Source organism: Myripristis murdjan, chromosome 7 (assembly GCF_902150065.1).
Source record: "Myripristis murdjan chromosome 7, fMyrMur1.1, whole genome shotgun sequence".
Classification (NCBI taxonomy): Eukaryota; Metazoa; Chordata; class Actinopteri; order Holocentriformes; family Holocentridae; genus Myripristis; species Myripristis murdjan.
In genome coordinates this window covers 17,770,389-17,788,065 of record NC_043986.1, presented here as the reverse complement: position 1 = coordinate 17,788,065, position 17,677 = coordinate 17,770,389, and the positions used below count along the sequence as shown (strand labels likewise).

Below are 17,677 nucleotides of genomic sequence, written 5' to 3'. Positions count from 1 at the left end.
CAAGAAGGCACGATGCTCACACAATGCTTTCTTATCCCTTGCTTATGTTATTTTTTGACACTGTGTCTAGGTGGGAGGAGTCTGAGAAGATTTCAGCACATCCATACGCCTTCTCACACGCCTTCAAAGTCTGGCAGCCATGCACACACACTCTGCTGGCTTTCAGTCATAATGTGCTCTCTTTTCTTTTTTATTCTGAGGTCTCCAGCTCCCGCACTTTTCTCCTTCATGAGCAAGATACAGATCGGTTTATTTTGCAGGCTGCAGTTTTTCTCAGCCTAACACCGCCCTGCAGATATTTTACCTTCTTGAAAGCAGAGCAAAGTGGCCTTGAAACAGCGTTGATTTGCTTTGACAAAACACAGGAAACCTAGGCAAAGGCCTGCTCTGGCTTGTGATGGCAGACAGGCGAATCTAGAGAGCAGATGAGAGGGAGTGGGTAGTGAAGAATGAGGAAGAAAAGAGCATGACTGCTAAAGAAAGAGAACTGACCACTGTGTCCTGGAGTCTCCCTCATTTTCATTTTTGTCCCAGGTTGTAAGCTGTAGCCTAGACAATCATCATTTCTTTCTCTCCCACTGGTTTCTAATCTTAGTGTTTGTGCAGTGAGCTTGTCTTACCTTCCCTTTTCCTCCCCGTTCTTCCCCAGGTTAACAACACGTGGAATGAACTTTGTCGACTTGAATTGATCTCCCACCATTTTGTTCTGGTTTCCCCTGACACCTGCAGAACAAACAGGCGGCTCAATTATTCATAAAGCCCTGGAGATGACATGGCTCGGTGTCTCTGTGGAGGCAAAACCCCCCTCCCACCTCAAGTGGTTTGGATTATTTAGTTACATTTAAATGTGATTTGAATGGATGTCAGGGATGGAAAAATGCTTTTCAAGCAGAATAAATTTTAAAAAAAGAACCTGTCACGACTTGGCTGACTTCTCTGGCTCGCTGCATTGACATGACTCGAATGAGAACGGACAAGCATTTTGATAAGGATGTAGTGTTTTCAGGCAGTGGTGCCTATCTTGTTTGCTTCCCTCACTACTTTCTCCCCCCAAAAAGGGAAAAAAAAAAAAACTAAGGTCAATACTCAAGAGAAACTGCCCCGAATTCCCGTAGCAACAGCGTTCTTATTGGAAGGCAGTGACAGAAGTTGTGAGGGAAGTTGCTATAGCTACAAGTTAATCTTGTTTTGTAGCCTGAAGTGACAGTGGGGTAATAAAGTAGGTTAGCGGGGTAGCTGCTGACCAGTTTGCCCAGAAACTCTCGCTACTATTTACTGTCACTTTTCATATTATTAGTCTAGTCTGTGAGTGCGTTCTCTACATTATTTTCTACAGTATTTGGTAGCTGATGCTATTCTTTTATGTGTTATTTTCTTTTCTTAACAGTAGAAGTTGTGTGTGCTGGCAGCTGATAAACTGGCTGTTTGGAGGTAATATCTTAAAGTGGTGCAGAAATAGCAGAAAGGGTCAAGTGAGGCCACAGCTAACATGCAGCTGATTAGAGGAAATGCTGGAATTTTTATTAGAGGGGTAAGTTAAGGTAAAGGCATGTGTATGCTTGTGTGTATGCAATCCAGTGTCTGTGTGTGTGTGTGTGTGTGTGTGTGTGTGTGTGTGTGTGTGTGTGTGTGTGTGTGTGTGTGTGTGTGTGTAGGAGGGGTAGCGGGGGTATCTGCCAGTGTCTGCACAGTGTATGATATGATTAGACAGTGCAGAGGTGGGAGGTAGACACCATGGGGGGAATCATGCCTTTTTTGCTCCGTGACTCCATATTCTATTATGTTTCGAGAACAAAGCTATCTGTTGTTAGCGCCCGGCCCTAAGGCTACAGATTGCATTCGAGGATCAAGAGAGAGAAAGAGAGGGCTTTTTGTCCCGGGACTGAATAGCCATTACACTCACAGCCCACATTAAAGAGACATTGCCTAACAACCTCTGCCTCTCCAGGGTTTTTCACAGCCCGTGGACTTGTAAGGGACAACATGTGTATGGCCTGCATCATAATGGGAGTATTATTAAGATTTTGCATGCATAGACACAATGACAGTACAACCCAACGCACACATAAACATATTGTTCATTTATTTATTCATGCCTACAGTGCATGCTGTGCCATACGAAGCGACAGTAGACATATAGAAAAGAACAAATAGAAAAAAAAAGGGAATCATCAGGGTGAGCAGCAGTGGATCAGAGCTGTAAATACAGGGATGTGGGCTTGCGTGGAGGGGGGTTGTTGCCGCTCTTGACCGACCGTCTGCCTGTGGAGTGAGAAAATGAGAGAGAGGGAGAGGGAGAGAGGACGTTACGTAATGTAGTGTAAAGACAGGACAGAGGATGGAGGGGCTGTGTGATGGAGAGGAGGGCTGTGCTATTATTAGTGGGTATGCATGGGGCAGCTGTGAGCCAGGGCATGGCAGTGGGAACCAAGTCATCAACATCAGGTCACCCCTGTCAGCCTCACCTGTCACAGACTACCTCATTACCCAAGCAGTATGAGTCAGAGCTGCACCATATGATTTCCTGTGCTATATTTGTCACTTAGTATTACAGCAGTGATGACTCACATTTTTCAAATGACTTCATATGCAGTTTCTTATAGAATAACATTAGGATAAACACACGGAGTAATCTGTATAAACAGTTGGGCTCTTTGGGGGTATTGAAAACAGAGATAGATAGATAGAGAGAGATGCATATCAGAATATGTGACTATCATGGAATATCATGTATGATGGTTGACAGTGCTCTTGTGGTTTCTCTCCCTCCCTCGTTTTTCCTCTAAGTTAATCTCTCTCACATTCTCTCTCTGTGAGTGTGCATGAGGATGAGCGACGGGCGCATATGTTTTCAAAATGAATTAATGAAAAACTTTGCCCAAGGGAAAGTCTGTCTCACGACTGACTGGAAATATTACTCCTACGTTCAGCACTGCGCATAATATGCGTACATTGGTGGTGGGAAACAAATTTATACAATGTAGTATTGCGATATTTTGCCAGTTTGTATTGATACATGGACGCAAAATGTTGATCTTTTATTTGGTTATTAACATTTTACATAGGCAACAAAGCTTTTGGTTGTAGGGCAACAAAATCACTTTCATTTTGCTGCAGTAAAAAAGACTGAATTGAGAGAAGTGGAGTGACAGCTTCATCTTAACAGTGCCATATAAATTAAGTTATTATTTTTCATTATTATTTTGATTATTATTATTATTATTACATACAACAGATTCTGACAGTGTTTCTTTTTGGTGATATGATTTGCAGCCATAAAAAGGTTGTAGGTATTGAAGTATACTTATAGGGCTTTAGGATTGTTGTTTTGTTTTTTGTTTTTTTTAGATAGTTGACAATTAAACAATTAAACATTGTCTTAAAAATGCACTGGGAATATATAGCAACAGGGAATGGAACAACAAAAGTTTGTGTCCTTTTAGAACTGGTAGAGGCATAATTAATCCGATTAGTTAACTGCAGAATTGCTGGCGAGCAAATTGTGGGGGCAAATAGTTGATTGGTATTGAAGATGCCGACTCTGAGATGACTCTGGAAATTGAGTCGGGTACAGCCCTAGTATACTTATTACAGTCTTCAGCATACTGCGAATCATCACTATTTTTGCTCAATAAGGAGTGATTTTTCCTTGCAGCACTTGTTATGTCAGTATCAAGAGATATTTTGTAGTGAATTTGTAAGCGTTATGACGGTGTTTCGATGCCTTTTGATGGCTTCAACATGCTGAAGTGAACAGGAAAACAGCAATGATGTCATCAGGGGATTTAGAGGAAATACAGTGATATCGAATCCAGCACCGTTTTGTACCGGTACCGAAAAATCAGTACCGGAAATGGTACCGGTACTGTGAAATTTGAAACGATACTCATCCCTAGTTGTGGGTGTTCTGGTGGTTACCGTCCATAGTGAACATTTGTGCATTTGTGTTGTTTATATGAGAAAAGGGAGAGGAGAGTGAGAGGCAAAGAAAGCAATAATTTGAAAGGGATTACATGTGTTGATTTTGTATCTCATAAGAACTTAGAAGTGTAAAAGAGGATGCCATCATCAATTGTGTGTGTGTGTGTGTGTGTGTGTGTGTGTGTGTGTGTGTTTGTTTGCATGTTTAAAGGTTGTCCAATCCCTCACCTGTCGAGCACCAGTCCCCATTGTCAATCCCAGATACAGCTCAACTAGTTTGGCTGTGCAAACACACACACACACACACACGCACGCACGCTTGGATGCCTTTTTTTGGGGGGGGGATCGTATTCATCACAGATATGTGGATGCATGAGGGCTATTTAAAGGCAGCACCACTGGGGCCGAGAGAGAGGTGGTGCACTGTTTTCTGAAAATGATCAGAGATTATTGTTGGCAGCCAAAGTTAGATCTACCGTCCTGAACTCCCCACCGATGCGCATCGCTTTGATAAGAAATTGATAGGCTTAGTGGTCAGCCAGTTCAAAACAATGAGATCTGATGATTTCACCGCCCGCACCCCCACCCCCCCCCCACCCTTCTCCCTGCTCGTCTTCGCTCTCTCCCTCCTACTTACTGCTTACTTTGGGGTCACGAACAGGCAGCGTGACACATACAGTATCTGCTTCCTGGAAAACAGCGCTGACCTCTTGCCTCCTTTCAGAGACAAGTTTGTGTGTGTTTTTGTGTGTGTGTGTGTGTGTGTGTGTGTGTGTCTGTCAGCTTTGGGGGAGGGGTTGCATCATGGAAAGTCATATCTTCTGGTAAACTAAGAAGTGGCTGTGCCAAACAGGTGGGATACATATGTAGGGAGAAAAAAAGAGAGAGGAGAGATTAGTTTAGGATGAGAAAATGAGTCAAAAACACATTTTGGAAGTTGAAGGGATGGCTGATAAAGAGTCACGTTGTTAGCAGTGTGTGGCTGGCCTGCTGATTTTCTCAGTCGGTCTGTGTGTGTGTGTGTGTGTGTGTGTGTGTGTGTGTATGTGGGGGTGTGTTGTTGCCAAGAATCTAGGCAGGGCGTGTACTCGGCGCACAAGCAGCCTAAACCTGGCAGATCCTGGTGATTTCTACTGTGCTGGTAATTGGAGAAGAGGTGCCGTGTTAAATATAGTGGGAAGGCCCAAGCTTCTCCCCAACAACAGCAAAGAGCCCGCTGTAGTGCTGGGCAAAGGTTGGGGTGGGAGGTTCTCCCTGTTCAGCAACATTATGTCCCTATCCTATCTTTTGCAGTAAGTGCTTTTTTTTTTTTTTTAATGTCTTCATGCGGAAATTTTTGCTCAGTTGGGTGGCAAAGTTTATCAGACTGCTGAAAAGGACTGAAAAGTGCTAAATCAAATCCCACAGGAATACTGAGCCAGATCCCTCGACTCACTGTAACTTACTGTTAGTCACATGACATGATGGTAATGTAGGAATCAAAAGCTTATTCTGCTGTTGTTCACGTTTCACTGTTTCCTCTTTTCTCCACTCGGAGCATGTTGCTGCTCCATGTGTCTTGGCTTGGCTCGGCTTTATCTCTCTCTCTTTCTCTCCCTCTCTCTCTCTCTCTCTTTCTCTCTCCCTCTCTCTCTCTTGCTCTCCCTCCCTCTCTCTCTCTTGCTCTCCCTCCCTCTCTCTCTCTCTCTCTCTCTCTCCCTCTCTGTATGTGCCTGGGCCTGGCTTGTTGACTTTAGCCGGCCCATGTGTTGTCCTGCTGCCAAAGGGGCGGTTTCCTGGCCTAGTCAAGGCCAATACAAGTTGAGGGAGGAAGGAAGGTAAGAGGGTGTGTGTGTGTGTGTGTGTGTGTGTGTGTGTGTGTGTGTGTGTGTGTGTGTGTGTGTGTGTGTGTGTGTGTGTGTGTGTGTGTGTGTGTGTGTGTGTGTGTTGGGTATGTGAGAGATAGTTTGAATGCTTTTGTTTGTGCATGTAACGTTGGCCGCAGGGTTACAGATGTGCTCACTCATACACCAGGTAGAAGGGGTTAGGGCATTTCCATTGATAACTGTGTGTCGTTCTTGGCTCATAAACTACAGCTTTGTCAGTATCGGGGCTCGTAAATCTGACATCTCCAAGTATGACTAGTCCCACTTACACTGTATTAAAATACCTCAGTTGCTGCACTACTGTATATGTAAGTGCATGTACTTGTGCGTGTATGCCTACACACACGTAGACACCAAAGTGCCAAAGTGTGTCATGTCATCTTTAGATTTGCTGCTTGCCATAAATGCACCGCAGTTGGCCTGAAAGACTCTTGTAAACATCCACATTGGGAGACTCTCTCAAACGTCCCCCCACAGACACACACACACACCCACACCCACACACACTTTGTTGACAGTGGTGTGGATCTCTGCTCTCCAATCATCCCTTTCCAAGCTCTAAATAAAGACAGTCACAGCTTAACTTGCTCCCTGCTGCCCCACCCAGTTTTTCATAAGAGGACACAGACAGTTTTACTGTGGCATCCAATGCTTCTACCATTTAGCCTGTCCTCCATTAGGCTTGCCCAGTATCCAGTAGTAATGAATATTGCGATATTTGCAACCACGTGTAATATTTTCTTCAGTATTGATAATATGCATGATCTTGTGTCTCAGACATGCTTTAATTAACTTCTGCTTGATTAAAAAAAATGGCAAATTAAGGGCTGCACAATTCATCGAAATTTCAGTATGAATAAGTGCAAATCCAAGTTTCTGCGCCTGTAATTTTTTGATGAAGGTGAAATTATAGCATAGTATAACATAGCATAGTATAGTTATAAATGAAGTATTGTGGATCTACATACTTGCCCTGACCTACAAATCATATTCTCCAAATGTAAAAAAAAACAAAACAAAAAAACATTGTAGTTTCGTGCCGACCACGGCGAAAATCACATCATCCTTATTTTACTAGTTGTCTTCCAGATAAAATGAAATTTATGATGCAAAAATGACCACTCTCAGTAAAATCACAAATATGACTGCCATATGTGTCAAATAAATCACAATATGATTTTTTTTTTAACATTTAAGTCCTAACCAATTTGTTGATAAGTAGAGTTGGGCAATGTCTGCTGAGTTGGCATATGATGATGTCCCCATTAAAACATTACAATGCACGATGGTATCGTATATTGTCTTTTTTTACTCTGCTTTTGTCATGTATAATAAATAGCTTAATGGTTACCTATAACAACCCCTCCATCAAAACGTCGCGATGATGTCTCAGTACTTGCACAAGACAATATCATCATAAAAAATTTTGGATATTGCCCACGCCCACGCCGCCAGCTGCGTTTCTCTGTTATTTCGGTTATTTCACAGACAGACGAGAAGTGATACAGTGGGGGGCAATTTCATTTGGAGTGTTTGTTGGCGTTAGATGTATTCATCAGAACGAGTAGCGGAGTTGTTTTGTATCTGTGCGAGGTGGTTTTATTACGGTGGAACATATTAGCCATCTGTTCCTAACTTGGTGTAAACATTGATATCAAAGTCGATCTGAGAGCAAAGTAGATTAGCTTCACCACTGTCAGCATGTACAAGAGTCAAGTGGCTCTTGGCTGCCTGAGAAAGAGGGCCGAAGGCATGCTGTAAGTGTTTTGTATTGCTAAACCTACACACATACATTTATACACAGTCACACACACATATAGTCACACACACACACACACACAGACACACACCACATGCAATGAAAATATGTTACCAGTACCAGAGTCCTGCTGGGAAGCAGAGGAAGTGGAAAGCTCTATGTCAGGAAATCAGGCGGGGGAGTGACTTGTTAATGGGGTCTGGTGTGTGTTATTGTCCCTATGTGTGTGTGTGTGTGTGTGTGTGTGTTTGTGCATTTGTGCATGAGAGAGAGAGAGAGACAGGGAGAGAGAGAGAGAGAGAGAGAGAGAGAGAGAGAGAGAGATGGAAGTTTGAAATAGCTTTGTGGGCATCAGAGATAGAAGGAATAACTAATATGCTGCCTCCATAAGGGCTTGTTTTTGTGTTTTGATTGTTTGGTGTGTGTGTGTGTGTGTGTGTGTGTGTGTGTGTGTGTGTGTGTGTGTGTGTGTGTGTGTGTGTGTGTGTGTGTGTGTGTGTGTGTGTGTGTGTGTGTGTGTGTGTGTGTGTGTGTGTGTGTGTGTGTGTGATGTTGAGTTGATAAGGATATCAGTATACCACTTTGCCACACTGGGAACAGATGGGACTTGGCAGCACTGTGACTCCAAACTCTGCTCTTGTTATACAGGATTGACACTTTATATATATATTTTTTAAAACTCTACTTAAATGGACAGGTGATCTATCTTAGTAAAGAAGAAAACACACACACACACACACACAAAATGAATATTGTCAAAAAGTAGACATATATCATCAGCGTGTCCCTAGTTGGCCCTATTTAGTGCTGTTGTGCAAACCAGGCTAATGAGTGAAACAGGACACGGCTAATCTTGTTATCTCTTGTCCAGTCTGAGTGTGTTTATTCGTGTGTGTGTGCTGGTGTGTGTGTGTGTGCATGTGTTTGTGTGATTGCCTCTCTGCCTGTCTCCTGTTTCAGCTAGACTGTGGACATTATGTTTTGCATGTTATGTTTCCCTCCATGTCTGCGCTTCCTAAGCAAACAGATGCACATTCAAAAGATTATTTTTCCAACAGTCCTCACTGTATTCAAAGGTCACTGGACATACTGTCACACTTGGCAGAACACTAATCTTCCTCTCTCTCTCCATCTCTCTCGCACTCTCACACACACAGTCAGAGCTGTGTTTTGCGATGTTGATGAGCAAGCGTCTTGTGTGTGAACCGTGGCGGCCGCGGTGTCTTCTCACTGTTTGTGTTTGTGTCTGAGTGCGCTCTAAATGGAGATTGTTTCATATCTGGTACATTCCCCATCCAGCACACTCTCATCACAGTTGTAGCTGACCCACTTGTAGGGGAAAGGCTTAGGGTTACAACTTTGTCCGTGTGCTTGTGTATTTATGTATATGAGGGTAAGCACGGAGCGTTTTCGAGACTAAGTGACTTGCGAGTGTCTGTGTGAGCAGGAACACGTACACTCTCTGATTTACAGCATACTTTTGTGTGTGTTTGTGGACTCCGCAGTGAAGTTTTCGGAACGTGTGTGTGTATTGAGACTCGGAGTGGATCTTTGCCAGGGCTTAGGTTTTGGCTGAGAGCACGCCTCAAACCAGTTTACTCTGGTTGTGTAGTGGAGAAGTCTGGGGGCGGGACAGGGACCTCTTAAAGCTGCAGAACACGTCTATCTCTGCCTGTGTCTGCCTTTGCATCGGTGTGTGTGTGTGTGTGTGTGTGTGTGTGTGTGTGTGTGTGTGTGTCTCTCTCTCAGTGTATGTCCGCAGCATCAGTGTTGTACGCACATATGTTTACATTTTACAACATTTGCATGTGGTGAGATGTGTGTAGGCTGGATATTCTGGATAATTCACCTCATTGTATTGGCATTGACAGCTTGTGTTGTTTTGGTTTGTGAATGTGAATGCGTATGCGCATTCAAGTGTGTGTGGGTGAGTTTCTGGCCCTGCTATAAGTAATTTAGCTTTCAGGGGTAGAATGAAGACAAGTGACGAAAGCTGAAGACAACAGATTTAGAGAATAAGTGTGTATGGAGAGGAGAGGTCTATGCTTTGCTGCAGAGTGACCCTGGTTATTGTGGGCTTTTTTTTATTCGATTACCAGACGTCAAAGCACACACTGTGGGCTCACTGTGTAGGTGTGTGTTTGTGCATGTGTATGTGTGTGTGTATATACTCTGCCATATCAAGTGGACAGTGTAAATAAGGTTAGAGATGAGAGTAGACTGCTCAGAATGGGCTGTACAGAGCAGGAATAGATGATGAACCCTCTCTCTTTGTGAATGATGTTGCACAAGCAGCACATGAACATGCCTTGAAATCCTTCCACTCTGGTGGTTCTCCACATACAAACAAATACACACACACACACACACACAGACACACACACACACACACACACATACAAAAACTGTAACTCTCCCAAGACATACATACAATCATGTATCTCTGTACTCTGGGTACTTGTGTTTGGCTGATCTTGCCATTTTCCACACTGAGAGCACTTCATAGGTCACTTGATTGTGATTGTAATATTACTCGTGATTTTTTTTTTTTTTTTGGGACAACTACAGGGATTTTCAGCTTTCTCCTGGGGCTTGACCCGGCCATTTATTATTGCAACACAATTTTCCATGATAAAACAGTTTGTTATTGTGTCTGTACAGAATTAGGTTGTATTAGGGATGGGCCAATCTATTGGTTGATATCTGCCATAAAAACATATCAGTATTGTTTCAAAAAGTAGGCTGTTTATTTCCTAGGAGTGTGTCATTAGTGTCACTCAAATTAGTAACTGAACAAAACTTAAATGGTATAGATACTTAACCGTTTTTCACAAAACGGTTAAGTATCTAAAGACAGCCTGTCTTAAAAGCTGAATCTGTTTTGCACCTGCTTTGTATTCTGATTTTTACAAAAAGTCATTACGGTATCTTCTTTTATGGCCGGTATGAGGATATTAGCCTCAAAAGATCCTGTTATTTCATCCCTAATGTCTTTAGTTCCAGTTTAGGGGGAGACAAGACACACTGTATGTGGGTCATAATTCATACATGTCTTTTCTGCATGGTCACTCCATGTTTGTATGTTTTGCAGGAAGCCCTCAGGTCATGCCGATAAGGAGGTGATGGCTGCCACCGTCCTGACCTCACTGTCCACATCCCCTTTGGTGCTCCACCCTGCCTCCACAACCACAGGTAACAATCAGCTACTGTGTCTCACCTCACACACACACCTTCCCGAGAGGTTAGCTCAGGCTATCACGTTGTTCAGGTGAATCAAGGTCACACACTTTAAAAATCAGGCTCACTCTCAGTTAGGGGAGGTTGGGGCGGGGGGGTGGTTTATTCTGCAGTAGGTCAGTCCACAGACAGCGGAGAGGTAAATTAACAATGAATCAGCTGAGGTTAGTTCACTCTGACATAAACAAACCTGCTGCTGAGAAGATTCTGTGTTAAGGACAGCTGTTGGGGGAGTGTGTTATCAGCAGTAGCCTTTTATCTCTGAATCTCTGTGTTTACCAAAGCCCAGCACTTCTTGCCAGCTGCTCAGCCTTGACTCTGTCACCATAGCTCCTGTTGCTGTAGTTATCATCGCTGCGGCTGCCATCACCATGCCAACCTCAGCAGACGGTCAAAATCCTACCGGCTATTTTCAGCGTGTCATTATAACAAGGCTACTGTTTGTGTTTTCAGTCAAGCAGCCATGTTGTGATTCAACCCTGTAAAGACGAAGGCCACCCTGTTTGACACTGCTCTACCAACAGGGTTTAAAGTGCAGCATAATCTACTGTGATGTGGGCTTTCACTGTCATTAGATGTTGTCTGCTAAGAGGATGATGAGGTTAGGTCTGGGAGGAGCTGAGCTTGATGAAAAGTTTTCTTGAAACAAGTGTGGAGTGAAAGGGTGGGTGTTAGTCAGTGCTGATAACTTTGAGTACATCACAGTGTGGTCAACCACCATGAAATAGGAAATTGTCAATCTCTGCAAATCTGCAATTGTATCACCAAGCAGATCATTTGTCACAAACTAAGTTCATTTATCCTAAATCCATGACACCACACACTCCACCCATATTCCTCGATATTTCTTGTAATGGCAGTTATTATAATAGTTTGAAAATTAAAATAACTTCTTTTATATAATGCCCTGTTCACAGTTTTTTCCCCGATATTCCCACACATTTTCTCCTCATCATATCCCCATAGAGATTAGGAGATAAGACTTAAAGCCATGATTGGTTTAACTCTTAAGGGGTCACACTTAGACCTTAGTAATTTTGTACAGTAATGCAGTAATCCTCCTATACACTCCTATACATTGATCCATGCTAGACATTCAGATGAACTCAGATTCACCTCCTTACAGTGCCATAGGAACAGTTATTGGTTGATGTTAGTAAATCCCTATCACCCACGATATTAAGCTTTGCTCTGTGTTTGGGGTTTAGGTTTTGTTTTTCATTATGTTTCACCACATCAAAAATCAGATTAAGCCCGAGCGATTATGGAGTCTTCTAGGTTAAGCGTGATTGGACTGGTCAAAAGGCCACAGAATATAGAAGAGTGTTGAGGCCCATAAGTGAGAGAAATGTATTATGGTACCTAGTTCAGGAAATTAAAGCCGTGTTGGGCATGCTATCCAGAACTTGGTATATCTTAATGAAAAATGGAGGATAGAGAAGTGTTTATCCACTGTACTTCAGATAATAAGAACACTAAAATGAATGCATCAAAAAGGCTGGAATGTTTTTAGGGCTTTACAACCTTAAATTTAATCAGCTTACATTGAAACGACACTTGTAGGATTTGCAGAACATTTCTCACTTAAAGATGCACAATTCAAAGTGGCTGTAATGTATTGCTTTACTGTACTGTAATGCTTTTCTGAAACAGGCTCATGTTGATGGATCAGATCGGATTTTATCAATGTAAAGACACAAAAACCGATGCACACCGATTTCATTCCAGAATTGTATCTACCTACGGCTGCTCTAGCAATGCACTCACATTGGGCCCGTGCATTTCCATGTATTTATAAGAAGCAGTTAATCTTCCCATCCCTAGTAAACACACATGTCCCAGGATGCATAGAAGGACCACCTACACACCTGACGTCTTCTGGTTCAGCCAAACACTCCCAACACCAGCCAGACTGTCACTTTTCCAATTAAAAAAATATCCTGCCTGACTCTGCCCAGCGCAGCAGAACTGTCAGCTGATGGGCCAAATGTAAACTGAAGTGCGGGTCAACTACAAAGCAGTTGTTTAATGAATAAAACACTACCTGGAGGGTGGGAAGTACAAGGGAGCTAGGGAGAGCTCAGCTCCCTATGATATGAGCTTCCCTAAAAACATGATTCAGGAGATTTTTTTTTTTTTTTTTTTTTCAGAGGTAGCCATCTTTCTTAAATTTCATGTCGCAGTGCAATTGAACACATTCTTTCTAAGCTTAGACATTACTATAGGAATACCGCATTAATATTAGAGAATATTGTGATATGAATTATATGATGCATGTTTATTTGCATATAGAGCAGGAAACTGAGATCCGATCACAAGTGGGCAGGCGAGACGCACATTTTAATACCAGGTGTGAACTGACAGACTAGAGCCATCCTCTTGTGACCAAAACACCAAAGACGTGTTTTAATACCAGGTAGAGACAGGGCCGATATCTCCACATGTTTGTGTACAGCTTTGGTGAACAATTCACTTATGGCTTTGCTGTTCAAAAGCAGGGTTAGGTAGTACGAATGGATGATATGCTCATATCGCGGAACGGTCCAGTACACAATGTACAACTACAGTGTAATTTTAAAAAAAGAAAAAAAAAATGATTCATGACAACAAATTTGTTTTATTTCTGAAACACAAATATTTCTAGCAATAGCACTGGCTTGCTGAATTGCAATACATTTTTAAAATGTTTTCATTGCAAAATGTATATAATAAACTTTGGTGGACAGCTTGTGAAATTGTGAGGGGCGAGCTATTTCATTTTTAATTGCTACAGCACAAAAACATCTTGCTAAAGTCAAACTAATTTTTCTTCCCCAGAAAATAAATACTATCTAATTTTTGTAGTGCAGTATATTGAATATTGATATATTGTCCCATTGTTATTAGGTAGTACATAGAGCTACACTTCTTTGGACCTTGTGCATGTTGTCCCAACATTAGATTAGATTAACTAAAGTTAATGTTAATGTGCTTTTTTTTTTTTTTCTTTTTTAGCTGCAGTCCCGGAGCTGGCCAGCAGGGGCTGGAAAGAGGCGCTGTCGGCCAGCTACAGCAGTTCTACCAGTGGAAACTGGAGTTGGGACGCCAGTGACCAATCAGTGCCCTCCACACCGTCCCCACCCCTTTCCAACGATGCCAACAAGAACTTCCTGCTCTCATCCCAGGGTGATGATGTCAACGAGGATGTCACAGAGAGCACGCACTTCCTGTTTGAGGACCCCATACCCCGGAAGCGAAAGGTAATATTGAGGAGCTAAGGCTACGTTCACGTCCTAACTTAATAACATCACATCACCCACATTACTTCATGGAATCACATGCAAAGAAGCAGAGGAATGGGGTGACATTTTATATTATATCATATACAACATCATTATTTTAACATCATTATTTTGGACTGCCAACACGACATGGATTCACTGCAGTTTTGCCACAGTATTGCCACACTTCCTCGGTTTATGATGGCAAGCAGGGGATATCAATGTTAAAAAAAAAAAGTTCCCACCTGTTCGGCATGCACCGGGAAACTGATGTGAGTAATTTTCGCAGCCACAGCTCGTGTTAAGGGTAAATCCAACATGAAATGAACAAAGCAAAAGTATTGCTTCACATGAAAGCTGATGAAAGCTTGCCATTGATTGCTGATCTGTGGATAAGCTCTCATTGTCTCAACGGGGCTCCCCACAAAGTTTTTGACAACTGTAGTAGTCTTTGCGTGCTTCTCCCTTTTGTACAGTAGCAACTAATTAGCTAGCCCATGTCACGGTGCGGTGGCCAATGCTCTCGTGTGCTCTTTTCTGCTCCCGTGTGGAAGTGAGCCAAAGTGAGTGAGCCAAATTCACGCAAGAACAATAGCTCTTGTGTTACTACCAGGTGCCAGTAAAAACAAGGGATTTTTTTTTTTTAATAGGGGATGATTGTAGCCCAAACTATTTGATTTTTCTATAATTTGTGACTGTTTGAAAGTTTGACAATCATGACCCATTCCTAGTTGATGGGACATTTTGTATTCCAAGCTATAATAGCCAGCCCACTCTTTCTAACATTTACTGTCAGTAATTATATCTTTATCATATTGCCATAATGGTATGTGTGTTTCAGGAATTACTTTTTAAAGAAAGTGAACTCACTATGAACACTGATGACCACAACTGCTGTTCACTGACTGTGTCACTCAAAAGTGAATATGTTCTAGACATACAAAGCCTAACTTTTTTGTTGGTGTTGCGTTGAAGGGTTTGCAAGTCAATTCCACTGGTAACTAGTAACCTGAAGGAGTTAAAAATACTAAAACATCAGCCATGCCTGATATCTAGGTGTGGCTTGAGATAGAAGAGCAAAATACTAGACCCTCCCTCCACATAACGGCAGTTCAGGATTTGCATATGTTTAACTGCAGATGTTTTAGGCGCGAAATCAACGGTTCTCTTTTTCATAGGTTCAAAATTCAGACGTTGCTGATTGATTTGATAGCTGGTTGTCATTCCTGAACCCTCTCCACCGCTGTTCTCTCTGCCAAGTGCGCTGCAGTTTTCGTACTGGTGGGCAAGGCTGAGCAGAACTGAAACTGCAGGGACCTTCCCGCTTTAAATCGGTGGTTTTCAATCCTGGTCCTCAGGATCCAGACCCTGCTGGTTTTCATTCTAGACATCCATTCAGGGCCTGATTTATGAGTGCCAGGTGAATGCACATAATTATCTGGTTGGATCAAGAACCAGTGGGACTCGTCTCTAAAGGACTAAGAAAGAGACTTAGTGACTTAAACCAGTGATTTACAAATCCAGAAATAGTTGGGGGTCACAACAGCAGACAGCAGAGACACTACTCTGACCTGCTGTTCCTGAGACATTCAGGAAATGTAAGTGCTCTGAAATTTTAGAGCCCCTTGACATAAGGCCTTTCACTCTCTCTGCCTCTGTGCATGATGGGTCGTGTCTTTCACTTCTCCCCTTTTTGTTTCGTACTGTGGAAACAATCCAGAACAACAGAGTGGCTTCACTATCAAAAATTGTGTGTTCTATCCCCTTTTATCAGCCACCTCTGAGGGAAAGAGATGAGGGAGTTTAGTAATAATGCAGGAGAGAAGGTATATAAGTCCATGTGGAGGAGGGAGGAAGAAGGAGAACAAGAGGTTCAAGAGATGCATGAAAAGCAGGACAGAGTGTGCAGAGGAGGAAAAGAGGATTGAGGCTCAAGATTGCAACACAGGAGAAAAGATATTCAGCATTTCTGGGCTATACAGTGACAGAGGAGGGATCCCATGTGGGAGTGTGCAGTTCACCCCCCGTCCTCCCCACACCTCCCCCCTCCCCACCTGCCTCCTGGAGCGGGCTGCAGTGAAGACTGTCAGGCTGTGGGACATATGAGACCATATCATAGATAAGCAGGCAGGAAATGAAGAGGAAAGATGCTGGGGGAATACAGATATATGAGTTTTGCGGATGAAATCTGCGCCTAAGTGTGAGCTGACCTCTTGACTGGGTTTGTGCTCTAGCGCAGCCTAAGCCAAACCCAGAGATCTAAGCCCTCTATTAGCAGCTGCCCGTGGGATTGTAGGCTGTTTCATTTTGTACAGGCAGTGAGTTAAGAGGATTATTAAGCATGGTAATCATCAGTCTTACTGTAACAGTGTTAAGATGCAAGAAAAACACTTAAAGCATTAAGTGATTTGCGATTGTTTGTTGGATTAAAGTAGCTTTGCTGTGTGTGTTGTTTTTTTTTTTTTTACAAGCAGTGATCTGGTCATAAAAAAAACATGCTAGGGGACATGCATGTAGCTGGCATCAGTCTTGCAGTTTAGCTGCATGTTGCTATAAATGGAATGAAAGCAAGTGACAGCCTGTGACAAGGGAAAATGGAAAATCGTGTAGGAGAGGGTTAACATAATCAGCGATAAAACCTGTTCTACTTTCACTTCTCTCACTGTCTGCTTTTCTATCTCTTTTTCTCTTTCTCTCTGTCTCCTGCACCCTCCCCCTCCCTTCCCCTCTTCCTTGCCCTTTCTCCGGAGGCTGTTGAAAGGTAATGAGAGTACACACCCACTGTCTTTCATTAGCAGTGATGCAGGTCCTTGCCTGCCTTTGGGACAGCTGCCAGCCCTTGATATGTTCACTGAGAAAATAAATAAAAAAAAAAAAAAAAGAAAAAAGAAAAAAAAAAACACTCCATCCAAACAATGAACATCTTATCATTCTGGGTCTTACCTCGTTTTTGCAGATCAGATATTAAAAAAAAAAATCCACAAGTGGCGCTTTTAATATCCAAAGGTTAAAAAGAGGTCATTGTGGTTTTCACAAGTGTGCATTCATTTGTGTGTATATGCACCGATGTGGATGTGCACATGTAACTTAGAGTACATGTGTGTTGTATTAGAGCAGTAGGCACACTTTTACAACCCCAGCCTGCTACTTGCACACAAATTATTTGTAGAGGGATGCTTATATTTTGAAGACTTGTGAAGTTCCTGTTTGAAACGGGATAATTGCTATGCCTACAGTATTGCCACTTGCAGGTTTTTGGAGACCCATGTACCCAAACAACTTCATCCTCAAAACTGCACTTCCTTGCGTCCTCAGCCAAGTTTGAAGTCAAATGGACGAGCGGTTGCCGAGATAATCAAACCACAAACAGACGGAGATTCTTCCATTATAGTCAGATTAGATGAAAGTATTGTGGGGTGCAGAGAGAAGTATAGAGTTTCACTGTCCCCTCTCTGTACCTTTCTTTCTTTCTTTCTTTCTTTCTTTCTTTCTCTTTTACACTGTATGTGTCCAAACGTGTTGCATATCAGGTTTCTATTTTTACTGGCATGCTGCATTAATGGCTCTCTAATGAGGTGTAGTGTTTGGTCCCTTGTAGAGTAGCGCTGAATCCCCCACAAAGGCTTTTCTATGGA

At 42.6% G+C, this 17,677-nt stretch overlaps 1 protein-coding gene across 2 annotated transcripts in view; it reads left to right on the top strand.

Moving 5' to 3' along the window:
• The window catches only part of slc2a4rg (SLC2A4 regulator), a 44,834-nt gene that overhangs the window by 14,421 nt on the left and 12,736 nt on the right, over positions 1–17,677 (top strand). For both annotated transcript variants that reach the window (XM_030055097.1, XM_030055096.1), the window contains exons 3-4: positions 10,637–10,737; positions 13,777–14,021. In XM_030055097.1, coding sequence (XP_029910957.1) covers positions 10,637–10,737; positions 13,777–14,021 — 346 coding nt within the window. The remainder of the gene's footprint in view (positions 1–10,636; positions 10,738–13,776; positions 14,022–17,677) is intronic.